This window comes from Macadamia integrifolia, chromosome 3 (assembly GCF_013358625.1).
Source record: "Macadamia integrifolia cultivar HAES 741 chromosome 3, SCU_Mint_v3, whole genome shotgun sequence".
Taxonomy (NCBI): Eukaryota; Viridiplantae; Streptophyta; class Magnoliopsida; order Proteales; family Proteaceae; genus Macadamia; species Macadamia integrifolia.
Genome location: NC_056559.1, coordinates 10893038 through 10909060, shown reverse-complemented (window position 1 = coordinate 10909060; position 16023 = coordinate 10893038). Strand labels below are relative to the sequence as shown.

Below are 16023 nucleotides of genomic sequence, written 5' to 3'. Positions count from 1 at the left end.
AACCAATTTTTGAAATGAAACTGACAGACATGCTCTTGTTCTATTCTTGATGATTTCATCAAAAAAATAAAAAAAAATAAACAAAATAAACAAAATAAACAAAAAAATAATATGAAAATCTAATATATATAAAAATACCAACTTCCAAGTTGCATAGATTAACAGAACTAATTTTTCTAGACTGGTATAGATGCCCATGTGTCTCTGTGATTTAAAACTGGGATCTCTGTCTTAGAACAGCTATAGTTCCTTTAAAAATGTTTATGGAAAGGACAATAGTCAGGGAGCAACAAGATCTAAACAGTTATTTGAGATTCATATTAAAAAAATTATATTGGTTTTTGACAGCAATTAGATTACAGGGATAATCAAAGATCCCATATAAGCCTATAAGGCAAAGAATCAATGCCTAAACCTGACTGCCCAGTACTAATTGTAAGTCTAGTTGGGAAGGAGGATCAATTAGCCTTGAATTCAAGGTTTCAGAAATTGAATCAGGCACAGATGAATAAATAAACAGATTTTCTTCCTCTGCACCTCCAAATCTACTTGAACCATCCACCCATGGGCCAATGCTCATCAAATTTTCAGGAAACACACAGAAAAATCAATGAAAAAAAAAATTGAATCAGAGTTTCTAGTTTCCCAAAAAACGAGTTGATTGAACAAAACCCATTGGTCTTAGTTCTTAATAACAGTAAAATGATATTAAAATTCATTAAGAAAGGGAGATACTTCGAAAGTAGCGAATCAGGGTTTTCTATAATATGGATCTCTGCTCAGGTCTGAAAGCTATCGATCCCTCACAAGAAAGAGAGAGATAGAGCCTCGAGATTCACATAAGGAAATCCAGCAGAAACGTCCATTGGCGAAGGAAAGAGTTGGAAATTGGAACGAAGGAGAAGGCCACAAGAGTGGGGTGGGGCTAAGTATGCGACAGAAAAGGCAAAGTTTCCAAAGACATTTGGACAAGCAAGTCAATGCCAATGATATGCAGCAAAAGGCATCTTCTTCTTCACCATTCAGCCCATTGTCCGCTACCTCTTCTCCTCTGCCCTCATCACGATAATGCATCGATCCCAGTTCAAGCAGAATCTGACTGACTCCAACAGATTCCCAATCTATTTTTGAATGAAAATTGATTCGGAATTGATTGGACCCAATTCAGATATTACTTGACATAGAAGTCCTATCGAATAGTGCTCTGACTGAATTCGAGGATCCTTTGAGCAAAAGCATTTCGGTTTCAAAAGAAAATTCTTACTTTCGAGAAGACGAAAACCCTTCACACAAAGTGGATATGTAGGTAGGGGTGTCAACCGGTCGGGTCGGGTCAGTTTCGATCGGGTTTAATCGGGCTTGAAGACTTTCAAAGGCTACATCGTGTCCGCCCATCTAACTAATCGAGCTTAGTTATTGAGGGTATGGTACGCTTTACATTCAGTCGGTCGGCCTCAAGCTATAATCGGACCACCTTAATCGGGTTATAATCGGGTCACCTTAATCGGGCTACGGACATGTTTAATGTTAAACGGGTTTTAACCGATTTTTAAACGGACCCTCTTTAAAATGTGCTCTTATATTCCGGCCCACTCATGCAAGCCCAAAAAAATGACAATAAATCAATAAATGATACCAAATATAACCATTATTTAAAATGTGAACATGTTTTTACTTTTTAGTTTTTACTTTTTAATTTGAGGGGTAAAATAGGTATTCTACAATCATTAAAGGGTCTGGCTAGGCCGGTGCACAATAGGCCGGTCTCGGTCGGGTGTTAAATGGTCGGTCTCGGTCGGGCGCCCGACGGTCCAAGTAGCAAAACCAAGACCGACCGTTTATAAACGGGCCGGGCTCAAGCCTGACAAGTTTAATAAACGGTCTGAGTCGGGCTGGTCTATAAACGGTTGGTCCCGGTTGGTTTAGTCGGTTCGGGCCACGAATTGACACCCCTATATGTAGGGAACTTCATGATCCCATTAAGAGGTGGTGGGTGAGTTCAACTCTCATTAGGGCTTATCTATAAAAAAAAGAAAAATATCTTGATCCCATTTGTGATTCTGTGAGACCTATTACCATAGTAATAGTGGTTTATATATATGTACATGATGTGGGCTCAGGCCAGGCTCCACAACTAAAAACACCTTGACCCATGACAGAAAGCAACTTTACTATGATCCCAATAATTTCATAAAGTACATACCATTATCAACTTAAACTGACCAAATGAATGAATGGGAAATGGGGTCGAATCAAACTTCAGATAAATCAATCAAAATCTCTCTCCTCCTCTTTCTCTATCTCTCTAACCCCCATGTGTGCCTGTTTGAATTAAACCAGCCGAGGCTCCCCAACGGGCATGAGCATGTCTAACCATCTTTTCAAGATCAGATGAAATGAAATTAGCCAGCAAAGAAAAAGGAGAAGAGCGCCAAACAGGAGGGTATTATCTACTTCACTTATGGATTTTGAACTGACCATTATTGGTAGTAATAAACAAAAAGAATGAGTTTTTCTTGAGCCAAAGAGAAGGAGAATCCCTTGACCATGATTTTCGAATAAACATGAGGAGGAATCGCAATTCGCACAACATGAGGAGGTATCGCTTAACATGAGGAAGGCATTATCTGTTTCATCTAATAGAGGGACGTTTTAGAACCCTATAATGATGTCAGAACCGGACAGTTCAGGTGAAAGAAAACTTTCTTTAACTTTTTTTTTTTTTTTTTTTTATGTGTGTATGTGTATCTGTAAGCAGTATTCCCACCCCTTAAAAATATCTATCCCTTGTCAAATTGGATAGGGCCATCCCTTGTCAAATTGGATAGGGCCAAAATGCTACAGCTAAATTATAAATACACCTTGAGGTCGCTTACAGGCTGCATGGGCCATGTTAAAACGTACCATGTCCTACTCCCACATATCAATACATTTAAAATTGCAACATCAACCTACCACGAGGAAATACCATGTGCTGGTCTACCCTCTAGATATACCAGTTTAAAAAACCTTTTGCCATTACGAGCTTACATATTTCATGTTTATGTACGTACCTTTAGACAAAATGCAAATCATTTTTCGAACTATTTGGCTTTATATTAAACTAGATATGGACTATCAATTTACTGATCAGTTGAAATATAAATTTAAAAAATGGCTCCTGCAAGCCCATGGCTAGTACCTTTCCCACATGCCTATGTAAGTATTGCCACCTGGACACGCTATCCTGGGTGTTGAATTTTCAGACCATGGTCTAGATTATTTGCCAGTCAAATTTCAAAACTTAATTCAACAAAAATTCTCATATGAATTTCTAAACTTCATTTTGCCATGTGTCAAACTCTAATAGGGATGAAACTGGACAAGAGAGCAGTGGACCCCTGGAACTTGTCCATAAAATTTGAACCCATCCAACATACAATGTTAAAAGTGGGTGTGTCGGAAAGGTTCCTACTTCCTACCACCAGTGTATTGGAATCGACTACCTAATAAGAAACAAAAGATTATACTCTAGAAACAATATGACAAATGGCAAATGCTTCATGAAAGGCTAATCATGCCAGCGTGGTAGCCTGGATTTCCATTATTATCCTTTCCCATAGTTATCATCATAGACAGTTTAAAATAGACCCTCATTTTTCCCAAAGAAATAGAAAAAAAAAAAAAAAGGGGGGAGGGGGAGGGGGGAATTGTTTCTTTTTTTTAGGTCTTTGAGGTACCAATACTTGATCCCTGGTTCCCAAGGTACAATATAAGATTTTGACCATTGAAGCAGCCAGGGGCATTGGTCTATTTAGGAAGGTCATCTAGTGTGGCAACTTGGATGTACCTCATATTTTATGAAGTGATGAGTGTAGGACCCTAGATCACATGTCAAATTTCTGCCCAAGTTGACATAGCAACAAGGCAAAATAAGACTATATATATATATCCTAAACCAGGATTTTTATTTGTAAAAAACAAATCAATCTGAGGGAAAACATGATTTCAAGGCATTTGGATGTGCTTAATTAACCTGTCTCAAATATTCAAGAGGTTCATAAATATATATATATATATATATATATTCAAGAAGTTCCAGCAGGAATGCCTACGTTAATACCTACTGCGAAACAGAAAATCATGATAAATATCTATGAGAGTGTATGAGGCAACGAAACAGGAAATTGGCTATATATGAGCACCACTTGCAGATACAATTAACTGAAAATGCAAAAAATGAATAGGATGGAAAGAATGAAGGCATTACACTAATCTAGTTCGAGAATCACCTACAGATTAATTATGGATGAAAACAACGCCTACCCTCTCCTCCAATCTGGGCACCAACAAATCTCAAGTCACCAGGGGTTGAGCTTTGCGCAAGTGGCCCATACTATTCACAAGATCTTTGCGTGTACAGACAGGGAACATATTTACAGTCTTCAGCACTTTTAATTGCCTCAGAACATAAGGGAAACTGAGCTGATCGCGTGATGTGAAACGAACTACCTCATTGAACCAGAGGCACATGAGCAAATTCGTCAATGGTGTGTGCTCCCTCAAAATAACAGAAGCTTCAGAAAGAGCTGCACAGATCAACATTCATGAGTAGAGCTGACATAATAACATTTCAATCATAAAAGATAAGACATAAATAAATCAAAGTTTCTGCACATATTCCAACAGGCTTAATTTCCTATATGGGGATATTTTTCCCTCCGTCATGGATATTGATGGTAGCGACAAGGAGTGTGTTGGGATAAATGACAAACGGTAATTTCAGTGTAAGTTTTTCATATGGACATTGAACATGAACCCACCTAGTAATGAATCTGGTCCCAAGTTAGAAAAAGTCAATCCACCTAGTTCTCTAGGATATTTCAACAACAAACTCAATCTTATCCCAACTTAATGGGGTCCGCTACATGGATCCGTTTAAAATAAAATACGAGAAAGGAAAGTCGAATGAAAGTAAAATGAGAGTAAAAAGGAAGAAGCACAGCCCAGCAGAATAGGAAGATCTCAGCTAAATGGGGTCAGTACATGGATCCTAGCCCTTCAATCGGCTCTATCTACGATCACACTTGGAACAAACCCTAGACTATGCATGTCATAACTAAATTACTGTCTGGAAATTCTACTTCTAAAAGCGCAGTGTTGTTTTTGCTTTGTTTAAATCTTGTCCTCCTTACACGACCGCTTTTTCCATGGCACTACAGGCCATACGCTCAGTCAAGGAAAGAGGAAAAGAAAAATGAAATGAACGGCTGAAGTGACCGATGAGTACATAACTAAATTACTATTTCACTCTTATTTTTCCACGTTTTCTAATTACAATTATATTTCTTCTCAAGAAATTGTGTATTTGTTAGATGCCATTACAAAATTTTATCCATCTCCTTAATAGGTTTTAAAATGCCTTTGTTCACTCTATGAATAACATAATTAACCCCTCAATAATATTATATATATTTATTCCAAGTAGTTATATTCATGTACAGGCAGGATAATATAGCACTTTAAATGAATGATCGACCTCATTTATTTAGAACTTAGTAGGACAATAGATAAAAGTACATAAAAGCCTGTCATATTTTCTGCTTTGTTACTCAAAGTATTCATATTTTGATAGAAGTAATCTAGGAATTTCTCAAGTATCCAATAAAAAAATCTAGGAATTTCTTGAGTAACCAATAAAAAAAATCTAGGATTTTCTTGGCAAAGGACCAAGCCCATTATAGCCTACCGATAACATAATAAATTTATACAAAAGTCTATTTTGGCCAATATTTTGCAAGCCGGTTCATTCATCAACCCAAAAAGATGTCCAGATGGTGACTTACCAGTTCAACTGTCCATCAACAAGTCAACCCAAGATGTCATAGATGCAATGTTAAAATATGATATATCAAACAATGTAGTTTCACCAAAAAAATTTGGGGAGAAACTCAAGAAAAATACAAAGAAAAGAACAGGGAAAGCCAGCCAAGCACCCACCATCGTGTGGTGTATGCTCTTCACCAATGATATCGTTTTGGTGGATGAGACAAAAGCAAGGATTCACAGTAAGTTAGAGCTAACGAGAGCACTCCCCATCCCGTGGTGTATGCTCTTCGCCAATGATAGAGTTTTGGCGGATGAGACGAAAGCAAAGATTCACACTAAGTTAGAGTTATGAAGATCAACCTTGGAAACAAGAGGCTTTTAGATGAGTAAATCGAAGACGGAGTATATGATGTATAATTTTAGTCACACTATGATAGATAGTGACATGGTAAAATTTGAGGAGAGATATACCACAAATCGATCATATTAGATATCTGGGTCCACCATTTAAAGTGGGATAGTGGTGAGGTGTGACCAACATATTCCTTTAAAACTTAAAAGACAGTTCTATGGGACTGATGTACGATTGGTTATGATGAATGGGGTGAAATGTTGGGCAGTTAAGAAGTGTCATATAGAGAGGCTATGTGTAGGAAAGATGGGGATGTTAAGATAGATATTAATGTAGGACTAGGTTTGACAAGCCAAACTAGACCCAAACTGCAGGAAAAATTAAACCAAAGAACAACCACATAACCTCCACAATAATCCACAGCAGACTAATATACCAGCAATAATCAGACCAACAGAAAAGAGGAAAACAATAGCTATCGATCACAGTACTCAATGCTACTTAGCCCAGATATCAGTAGATCAAATAAACTAAAATCCAACAGTAATAATAAGAGGCAGCAGTCCCAAAACAACAGCAGAAAAATAACAGAACAGAATAAAACAGATCAGGCTATCGATTCTGGTTATATTCTGGCAAAATCACTACAGGACAAAATTCTGGAGATTTTGAATATCTCTTTAATGGCAGCACAGAATCAGGCCTACTTTGGATCGATCCTTAAGGAGTACAGGGGAACAATCAACCACTGTTTGGGAGCCAATCAGTGGCTGGAACTGGCTCCAGCAGAAGAGGCCAAAGGGTTCTGTTTTAGAATTTCTGGGCAGAAAATTTGAAGTTATAAATACCTGGTTGTACAGCAATAGATCTCTGATAATAAAACTTGAAATCAGTTGAGAAAGAGCAATAGAAACTGAGGGACCTCCTGGACTTCAGGCCGCAAGGAGTCGCTTGGATCAGACACAAGGAACAGCCATGGAAGCCAGCGGCAGCAGCAAACAAGAGTTTTTTTGTTCAACATAAAATCGTGGGCTATAGTGTGCCCTCTTCTTTATTTATAATAATGATGGGGTAGTTTACAAATAATAGTAACTCAGAAGTTGCTAAATCTGAGTTACTAAAAACTAGTTACATGTAGTCACTAAAACAGAAATTGTAAAAAATAAACTAGATACAAACTGAAATTAGAAACCACTTAAGACAGGAATTAGAAACTAATTATATGACTAAAATTATAAACTAAATAAGATCTAATATCCCCCATCACTAGCCCAAACCGTGGGCTATCTTAGGCCAGATCTGGTCGACCCAGGCAGCCACTTGGGTCGACCCTTTTGGTCCTTCTTGTGTAGACTCTTGGTGCCTTCGGTACTGCATCAGATATATGGCAAAACTAGGAATGATAAAGTAAGGAATGAACGCATTAGAGCTGATTAAGGAGTACCCCCTATCAATGACAACCTCCAATAAAGTCGTTTGGGGTGATATGGCCATGTTCAGCAGGGCCTGAGATGCCCTAGTAAGGACGAGTGATCTAATTCCGATTGAAGGAGCTAAAAGAGCTAGGGGTCGGCCTAAATGACCATATGAGAAGTTGTGAGAAATGGCATGCATATTATACATCTTCTCCCAAGTATGACCTCGAATAGAGCCTATAGGAGAGCAAGGATCCATGTAGCTGACCCCAATCTGGCTGAGATTCTCTGGACTTGCTGGGTTGTGCCTCTTTCCTCTCACTTTCATTTCTCATCCCTCATTTCTTATCTCTTCATTCCCCCTATTTTGTTTGGATCTCAGTTTCCCCTACTTTTTTTGCATGGATCCATGTAGCAGACCCCATTAAGTTTGGATTAGGCTGAATTTTTTGTTGTTGTTGTCCATATGATCAGCATAACTTTCTTTCTAAATTATAATAGCATGAAAATATTTTCCATATTGCTACATTAAGAGTTTTTCTCTCGAATCAAAGTACTGGAATAACAAGAGGCAGTGGTTAGAAGCATACCTTTCTTGCCATTGTACCTCTTGTCATTAGGAAAACCATCACGACGATACTGGCTCAACTGCACCTCAACTTCTTCTGGGGTCGCTTTGTGTTTCTTAACCACAGCCCTGGCCTCGTCATAAACACTACTACGAGCTCCATGCTCTGAGATTGCAAGCGTTGAATTTGTACGCCAAAGAAGTGCCTCCAACACACCTAACGGATCCCTTCGAAACTGGGATTTAGAGTCTACCCATACTGAATACCTTGCTTGAGGGAATAGTCGATGGCTCAACATCTGCGAAGGAAAAGAGAAACCTCTCATGGTCAGGTGGAATTTGAATAGGGAAGTAAATCACAAGTACTGTAGTAATTATGACCTCCGTAGTTATTAAAAATGACCAGGCTTCTTTTCTCTAAATTGGATTTTCTCTCAGTTTGATTTTGAAAAGGCGCAAAAAATAAAAAATAGACATGACAAAAGAAAAGTGGTGTAGGATTAGGTCAAATAACCCTAACCCCAGGAAATAACAACCCAATATAGCTGCTGATGTTGTTAAGTACATACGAACAATAACTTCTAGTATTCAACAGAAAAAATAAAAGACACAGAACAGAGTAAGCTTCAGTCAAACTGACCCAAAGACTTAATCAGCAACTGGAGACATGGTGACAAATAAAAACCAATCATAAATTTGTAAGATACTAGAAGCTAGGGAAAAAGCTCTCTGAGCCGCCAGGCAGGGCAAGCTAGCACCTGTATGTCTATAACACACTGAAAATTAAGGAGTTCTGACTTCAGAATCCTAGGCATAGCACTGACCAGTAAAAATTGGCAAAGTTGAAATTGGATCAAACTAATTCCATTTGGACAGAAGTTTTAAGGTTTGAAAGTACCCTTATGGATGCTTTGACCCACTAATTTAAGTTCTATCTAATATGTCCAAGTGAATGCATAATATAGACATATAAGGCTATTGTAATTTCATTTTCTGGGAAACCAACGGACTCCATAATCTCACCAAATTTAACCAAGCATCTAACAATCATGAAACTTAAGGATACGATAAAAGACTTCCAAAAAAAAGCACCAAAACGATGAAGGAAACAAATGGAAATCACAACCAAACAATCACTCAATGCAACACAAGGATTTATGTGGTTCGGCAAGATTGCCTACATCCACGGTGAGATGAGACCTCCTTCACTATCAATGGATAGTAGGGTTACAGCCTCTAGTCATCATCACACCTCTCTCAGATTACGGAGAATAAACTCACTACAAAATCATAGCAACATGATATAGGTACATTACCGAAATACCTATGTAACCCTAAATATATTTCCTCAGGGTCTGCCGCCTCCGAACCCCTGCCATAGACCAGCCAGTTCGTTGCGGCCCCAGTAACGAAACACAAGGTGGGCCAATTCCTACAGCCCTTCAAAATCAACCCACAAATCCATGTGACTAATACAAGACATCATGCCCACCCCCCAACAGAACTAATCCCTGTAGTAAAACAACAGACCAAAGCTCATCATAACCAGCTTCAACAACTAGACCATCAAAATGTTCTACGACTATCAAAATCATATGTTTGTCTTAGTGCAGGGATGGTTCATTCAGGCTTTTCCGCCAATGATAAAGCTTTGGCACCTAAATATTTGAAGCTGTACATAGAAAATACACATGATTTCTGTAGTTCCTCTTTAGATGTTCTTGATTAATTCCAAATTTCATACTTTAAGTGAGCATACAAAAAATAATTCAAAAACTGCATAAAAATTCAGAAGCAATTTTGAAACAATATGAACTTTTGCTACCTTAGGGATTTTACCATTCAACCGTTGATCTGTGAAGGGAAGATCCTTAACAAGCACGATGCGCCATTTACCAATCATCTGGTTCTCATCAATTTTCCTTCCCGCTGCTTCCTGGGTTCTGAAAGTAATATCATCCCAAAATGCAACATAGCAGACCTGCACCACAACCAAAACTGTGCATCTTATTACATGTGAAAGCAATAATATAACCATGAATAGGCAGAGTTGTGCGTGCTGTATAGGATAACCTTTCTTAGAGACTCTTCAGTCATATTTATAGGTTGATAAAGATCATCTCCACCACCAAATGTGCAAGTAGAGACAACAACTTTGCAAGTTTGCATGTAATTTTTGTCCTCTATGGAAACCTTAAATCCTCCATTTTCACTGTAGAAACCACAATGCACCACAGCAGTTTCATTCACCTGAAACGTTCATTTATGCACAATAACAATATAATAAACTGAACACCAATTTCAGCATCAGAGAAGTAGTTGAAAGCATATTAAAAAAGGAACTTCTGGAAACATGGAAGATAGGAGTTTAAATGTTAATGAGAGTTGTTCTGTAGGCAGTTGAAAAGTTAACTCAGCCACTTTCATATTCAATGAGAATGAAAACTATTCTAAGCCTTCTTGAAAATATCAAGGTGAATATTACAACCTTAAAACTTTGTTCTCTTTCATGAAGAGTTTGGTACCCTGTGAATAAGTTGAATCTTGTAGCTTCTGTATGTTGTAGCACTGTAGCATTGCCTCCTACATAAGATGACTCAATATCTGATTTGTATACCAATCTTTTGACAGGAAGGGTTGGTTCTTCGCCTGCAGGTATATCTAGATGCTGGAGTTTTTCTGGAGGTAGAAGCTTCAAGCAACCTGCTCGAATCCAGTAAAAAGAGAATCATGAAATGAATTGCTTATAACTTTCAGGATATATCCAATAGAATGGATGAAGGAGAAAAACTACACTACCAACAAACCAACATCTTCCCTATTATATATCATGAAAAGCAAAGTTCTACTTGCCACCTCCCTAACCCTTTGAGCTCAAAATGGCAAGACAAGAGAAGACATTTGAAGCGACGGAAACATACTTGAGGAAATTACCAAAAAAATAAAAAACAGTGGTTCTGTGCAAAATACCAACCCTTGACCACCTGATAAGTAGAAACCCATCCTCTGGTTACTGCATTCTCCTCATTTGGACGAGCTCTTGCTATACCAATAAAGCATTGACTTGAAGTTTGCAGTTATAAGATTAGCTGATGACCTCACTTGGAAGAGCTCTTCTTGTGAAAGCTACATGGACACACTCTCCTCCTCAACTGCCTAAGGAAGTATTCCATTGATTTGGATGGTACTATGGCAGTGATTCATGTTCTACATAGAAATACCCCAGAGGCATTTTCTGTTAGCTTTTGTTAAGATTAGTTAATTAGATATGTGGTGGAGCCCTTCCCAATTTGTAAGATTAATATGGTTGAAGATTTTAGTTGGGTGGTTCCTTTGAATTAACCGATCAGTGTTCAGTTCACAAATGTAAGTATGAGAAATTCAATATCCTTCCATCAAGTGTGAGGTTAAAAGGCTATATGGAGGTGTTGACTAGTCCTCTTTTAAGAGGAAGGGTAAACCAAAGAAGTTTAATTTTATGGCCTCCAATTCAATTTGACATCCATGGTGATATATTATGAAGATATGGTTCCTTCTGCCATCATTTAGGGGTTATGAAAGAGAAACGTCAAGGGTGTTTGATGTCATTCCAACCTTTGGCGGGAAGACGAGCATATATTGGATCTCATCAGCCCAATAATTTGGACGGAGTCTCATGATGAAAAAAACATATTTTGGAGGGAATTCAATGTATTTTTGATGTGCTAATGTATAACTTAAAACACTTCTGTAGTGAATGATGCATCCAATATATGGCACGATGCACTGTCTTTGATAGCTTTTCTGTATCTACAGTTTAATGAAATTGGTTCCTCGTTCTTCAAAAAAAGAATCGGATATCGTTGCTTTTAGTTTGGGAATCCTCATCCCATTTCATCTTAAATACTTGCACAGTCCTCATTCATACTCCCAATGAAATCTTATTGAATCTTGCAAGTTATCCCAGCTTCTTGCTAAGAATCTTGTTCCACAAATCCACTCTATATGGGCCCCATATCTTCTATTAAATTATAAGCCCTCATGTTTTTTTCAATCAACCAAATCCATTTTGGTCTTCCTTTTTTATTCTTTTAAATCCTTCCATATGCATGATATAACTCCTCACTAGCAGTCATTGGCCTTCCTTGCAAATGTCTGAGCCTGCTTTATCAACTTTCCCCCATCGTGTCACATGTCAAAAACCAAAAGAAGAGAAAAAAAAAAGGGGGAGGCGTTCTCCACAATACCTAAAAGCATCTCCCAGAACCTACAGTTAGATGCTAGTGTCAACCAAAACGCAAAGGTACAACCCAAATTCTTCAGGACTGATGCAGCTCAAAATAAACTAAAAAAAATATAAAGAGATTTATTGCCAACATAAGAAATCAAGTACGAGATAAAAATGCTCAAAGAGGACCACTTATGTGTGTGGATGTATATATATATATATATATATATATATACATACTTCACAATGCATATATATTCATACTTTACAATGCATATATATTCATACTTTACAATGCATATATATTCATACTTCACAATGCAAATATATACAGGGAAGAGAGACCTAGCGGTTGAAATATAGTTACTGAAATGTCTTGGAAATAGTACATGGGAGAAAGTGGAATGGACAATAATTGTCCATCATCATGACTACATCATTCTCCCCATATTTGAAAGAACTCGTCCTCAAATTTGATGTGGCCATCTTCATTGTCCAACTGTCACGATCAAGCTTCTTCAACTCATGCTCTACCTCTAACATGGTGCTCAAGATCAGAATTTGATCTAATACCAAGTTGATGCAGCTCAAGAATATAAAAGAGTTCAATTACCAAAATAAGAAATCAAGTACAAAATGACAAAGGTCAAAGAGAACCGCTTAACTGAAGGGTCGCTTGGGGTCACCCTAGCCAAGTGTGGGAATCACTCAATCACAGAAGACCTCAAACTCAAATTGAGACACACTCCTCAACCCAATAATGGGACTCACTCACCACAAGAGGCTCTCTCTAAGCATAGACACAGACGGGTGCAAAAAGACTATGCTGCCCCCCCTCCCGTGCACCCTCCCATTGGCCCGCGTGCCGGCGTAGTGCCCACGTAAGCGGGTAGCGTTCTCTTGCATATATATAAGAGAAGAGAGAACCAACCATTGGAAAAGAGCTGTCTGAATGTAGCCGCAAGAAATGTCTAGGGAATAGTGCATAGGAGAAACTGGAGTGGACATAAATTGTCCATGATTATGACTACGTCAAAGACCTATCATCATTTTAGGAATTCAAGATGCATCATTGTCCAACTCCAAAGGATGTTGCTTTGGCAACTTTGAACACAATACTTCATAGGATATGCTGGACACTTATTAAGCCACCTTATGATATGCTTTATGAGCCTGGGCTGTTGTTCACATTCTTAATTATATCCTTAACTAATACACAACTGTTTGAATGATAATCATTGTTCGTAATAACATTCAGTGAGATACTACATGTGGGATGCATGGGTATTTGATGAACCAGTAGCATATTGAATCAAAAGCATCTCCAATAAGCACGAAAGCAACAGCATATGACCTCCAATAAGCCGCCGTTCATAAGTTAGGGTTTATCGACATCATGAAATGGTTCTCAGGAATTTCAAGCCACCCAAACTAGATCCTAAGTGAAATACCAGCCGAACTAATCAAAACAAGAAGAAGAAATTACAAATAATGACAAATTGAGATGGGGTGATGTACAAAGCAAGCTCCAGTTCCTCAGACAAAGTCCTAAAGAACAATTTTGAAGGAACAGCATATAATAATTGCCAAAGTAGGAAATGCATTTTTTGGCAGAACTCATTTAAATTGCCTATAAACGAGGATTAACAGAGTTGAAGCTACTCACGTTCTCTGACCCCGTTAACCATCCTTGTCGTCGGATTTAGATGATTTAAGTTCCCCTCCGATATCTCTTCTCCAACAAATCCCGATTTCGACAACGATTTCGAACCCTCATTAGGCTTTCCGGCGATTCTCGATGTCTCGAGTATGAGCAATCCAACCGCAGGCAGGAACAGCAAAAGCATCCACCATTTTAACAACTTCCTAAACATCCGGCGCAAAAAATCATCCTGCCCTCGAAACCTTAATTTCTTGCGTTTCCTTCGAGATCGAACTCGCATCTTTCCAGCGAGCTCGTCTGACTCGTCATCGGAGATGGAGATGGAAACGCTGTTGAACATCGAAGAAGACAAAAAACAATGGCCGGATCAAGTGGCACCAATTGCAGAAACCTAAAGCTAAAAGCAACGATGGAGGGAACAAAGATCAAGCTTTTTCGACAAAATTCAAAACTGGAATCCACGGACTAGCTTTTTACAGTTGAGGTTTTGTTGAGATAACAGAACTTAGACGTCAATTGTGAGCAGAGAATACAAATTGAGTTGGTTTTGAGCTGAGAGGGCCAGAGACTCGACGAGAGAAGCGAAGTTTCCTTCCCGGAATCCTGAATCCTGAATCCTGAATCAGAAGAAGATGACATCACATTTAGGGAACCGTCAGTAAAATGCAGTTCTTGACGAGGTTCTTTTAGTAAATAAACGAAGGAAGTGTGTAAAATGTTTACATAAATACCTTACTTGCGCGCTGTATGTCCTCCCTGGCCTTCTCTTGTGCCCTGACCCTCCACCTGTCAGTTTTGAATTCCACATGTGCTCCTGTCCCTGGTTGCTGGCACTAAAGGCTATGTTTGGAAGTAAAAAATAAGAAAATAAATAAATAAATTGGAAAGAAAAATAAGATACATAAAAAAAAATAAAAAAAAAATTGGGGTTTTCTGGTCGACCACCTCATTTAAGAATCTTTTGTGTGTTAATTTTTATAGTATCTAATTAGCATGAATTTAATGCATTGATGTAAGATATTCTATTATGTGTTTTAAAAGAATTCTATTCAAAATACGATCGGTATATACGAGCCAGGCGAATATCCTTGGTTCCATATCTCATGTTTAATGCTTCATCTTACATCATCTTCTTTCACCATAACAAGTAATAGAGCTCTGCAACAAAGAACTAAGAGCAGGCAATCAAACACCAAAATAAGAACAATAAACTGCTCAAAGGCTACATCCTCATTCCATAATCACATTCCACATCTGCTTTTGTTATTCTTTTTCAAGATCGCCTCAGTATCTGATTTTCCATATATTTGCACAGATTCACTAACCTAAATCAAGAATTTAAAGAGACAAATTTATAAGGTAAAATCAAAACCATATATCAAGTTTATAGAAATTCACAATCGACAACCCTCCACTTCTAAGCCCCTCGGATCTCAGATTCCTACCAGTTTCGGCGAGATGGGATATTTTTATCAATGTGCGATTTCTACGCAAAAGGCAAGAAAACCTTGCGCATTATATTCATGGCTTGTGAATTTTGAATATGATTTTCCAGTAAAAATGGCCAATGTTTTTAGCTATTTTGATGGTTGAGTGGTATTGGGTTTTGTAAATTTCCATTGGTCAAGGTGAACCCTCCCCATTTTTGTCGATCAAGGAAACTGTGTTCGCTGTCTCTCTCCTTCAAAACCAGGGTGCAATAAACACAGCTGAACAAAATGTATGGTACAATTGAAATCCCCATTTTGTTTTACTCCTTTCACTCCATTGATTCTCGATTCTGATTCAGAAAGAGAAATCAACAAACAAATTTTCTAGGTTATGAGTGATTCGCAGAAAATCCGATCACTTCCGATGCGGGCTCTGAACAACTCTCTTCAATACCAATACTTAATTGAAGATCCATGCCTCTTAGGAGTACCCCACAAGGTTGCTAGTTTTGATTTCTTTTTGGGTTTCGCCGGAGGAAGCAACAATCACCTTTCCCAAAAGGATGGTGAGCTTTCATCG

General features: G+C 38.1%; 1 protein-coding gene across 2 annotated transcripts; it reads right to left on the bottom strand.

Moving 5' to 3' along the window:
• Positions 1-4095: 4095 nt before the first annotated feature.
• On the bottom strand, positions 4096-14698 carry LOC122072608 (probable hexosyltransferase MUCI70). 2 transcript variants are annotated; one of them, XM_042636973.1, is made up of 7 exons: positions 14017-14698; positions 12740-12886; positions 10632-10846; positions 10217-10393; positions 9969-10124; positions 8166-8442; positions 4096-4568 (listed from the first exon to the last, which is right to left on the bottom strand). In XM_042636973.1, exons 1-7 carry the CDS (start codon positions 14351-14353, stop codon positions 4336-4338), a joined length of 1542 nt encoding a protein of 513 aa, XP_042492907.1. In that variant the 5' UTR covers positions 14354-14698; the 3' UTR covers positions 4096-4335. The 2 variants fall into 2 exon arrangements, with proteins under 2 accessions (XP_042492907.1, XP_042492908.1); XM_042636974.1 differs by lacking the exon at positions 12740-12886 and having other exon boundaries at positions 14017-14695.
• Positions 14699-16023: the final 1325 nt, after the last annotated feature.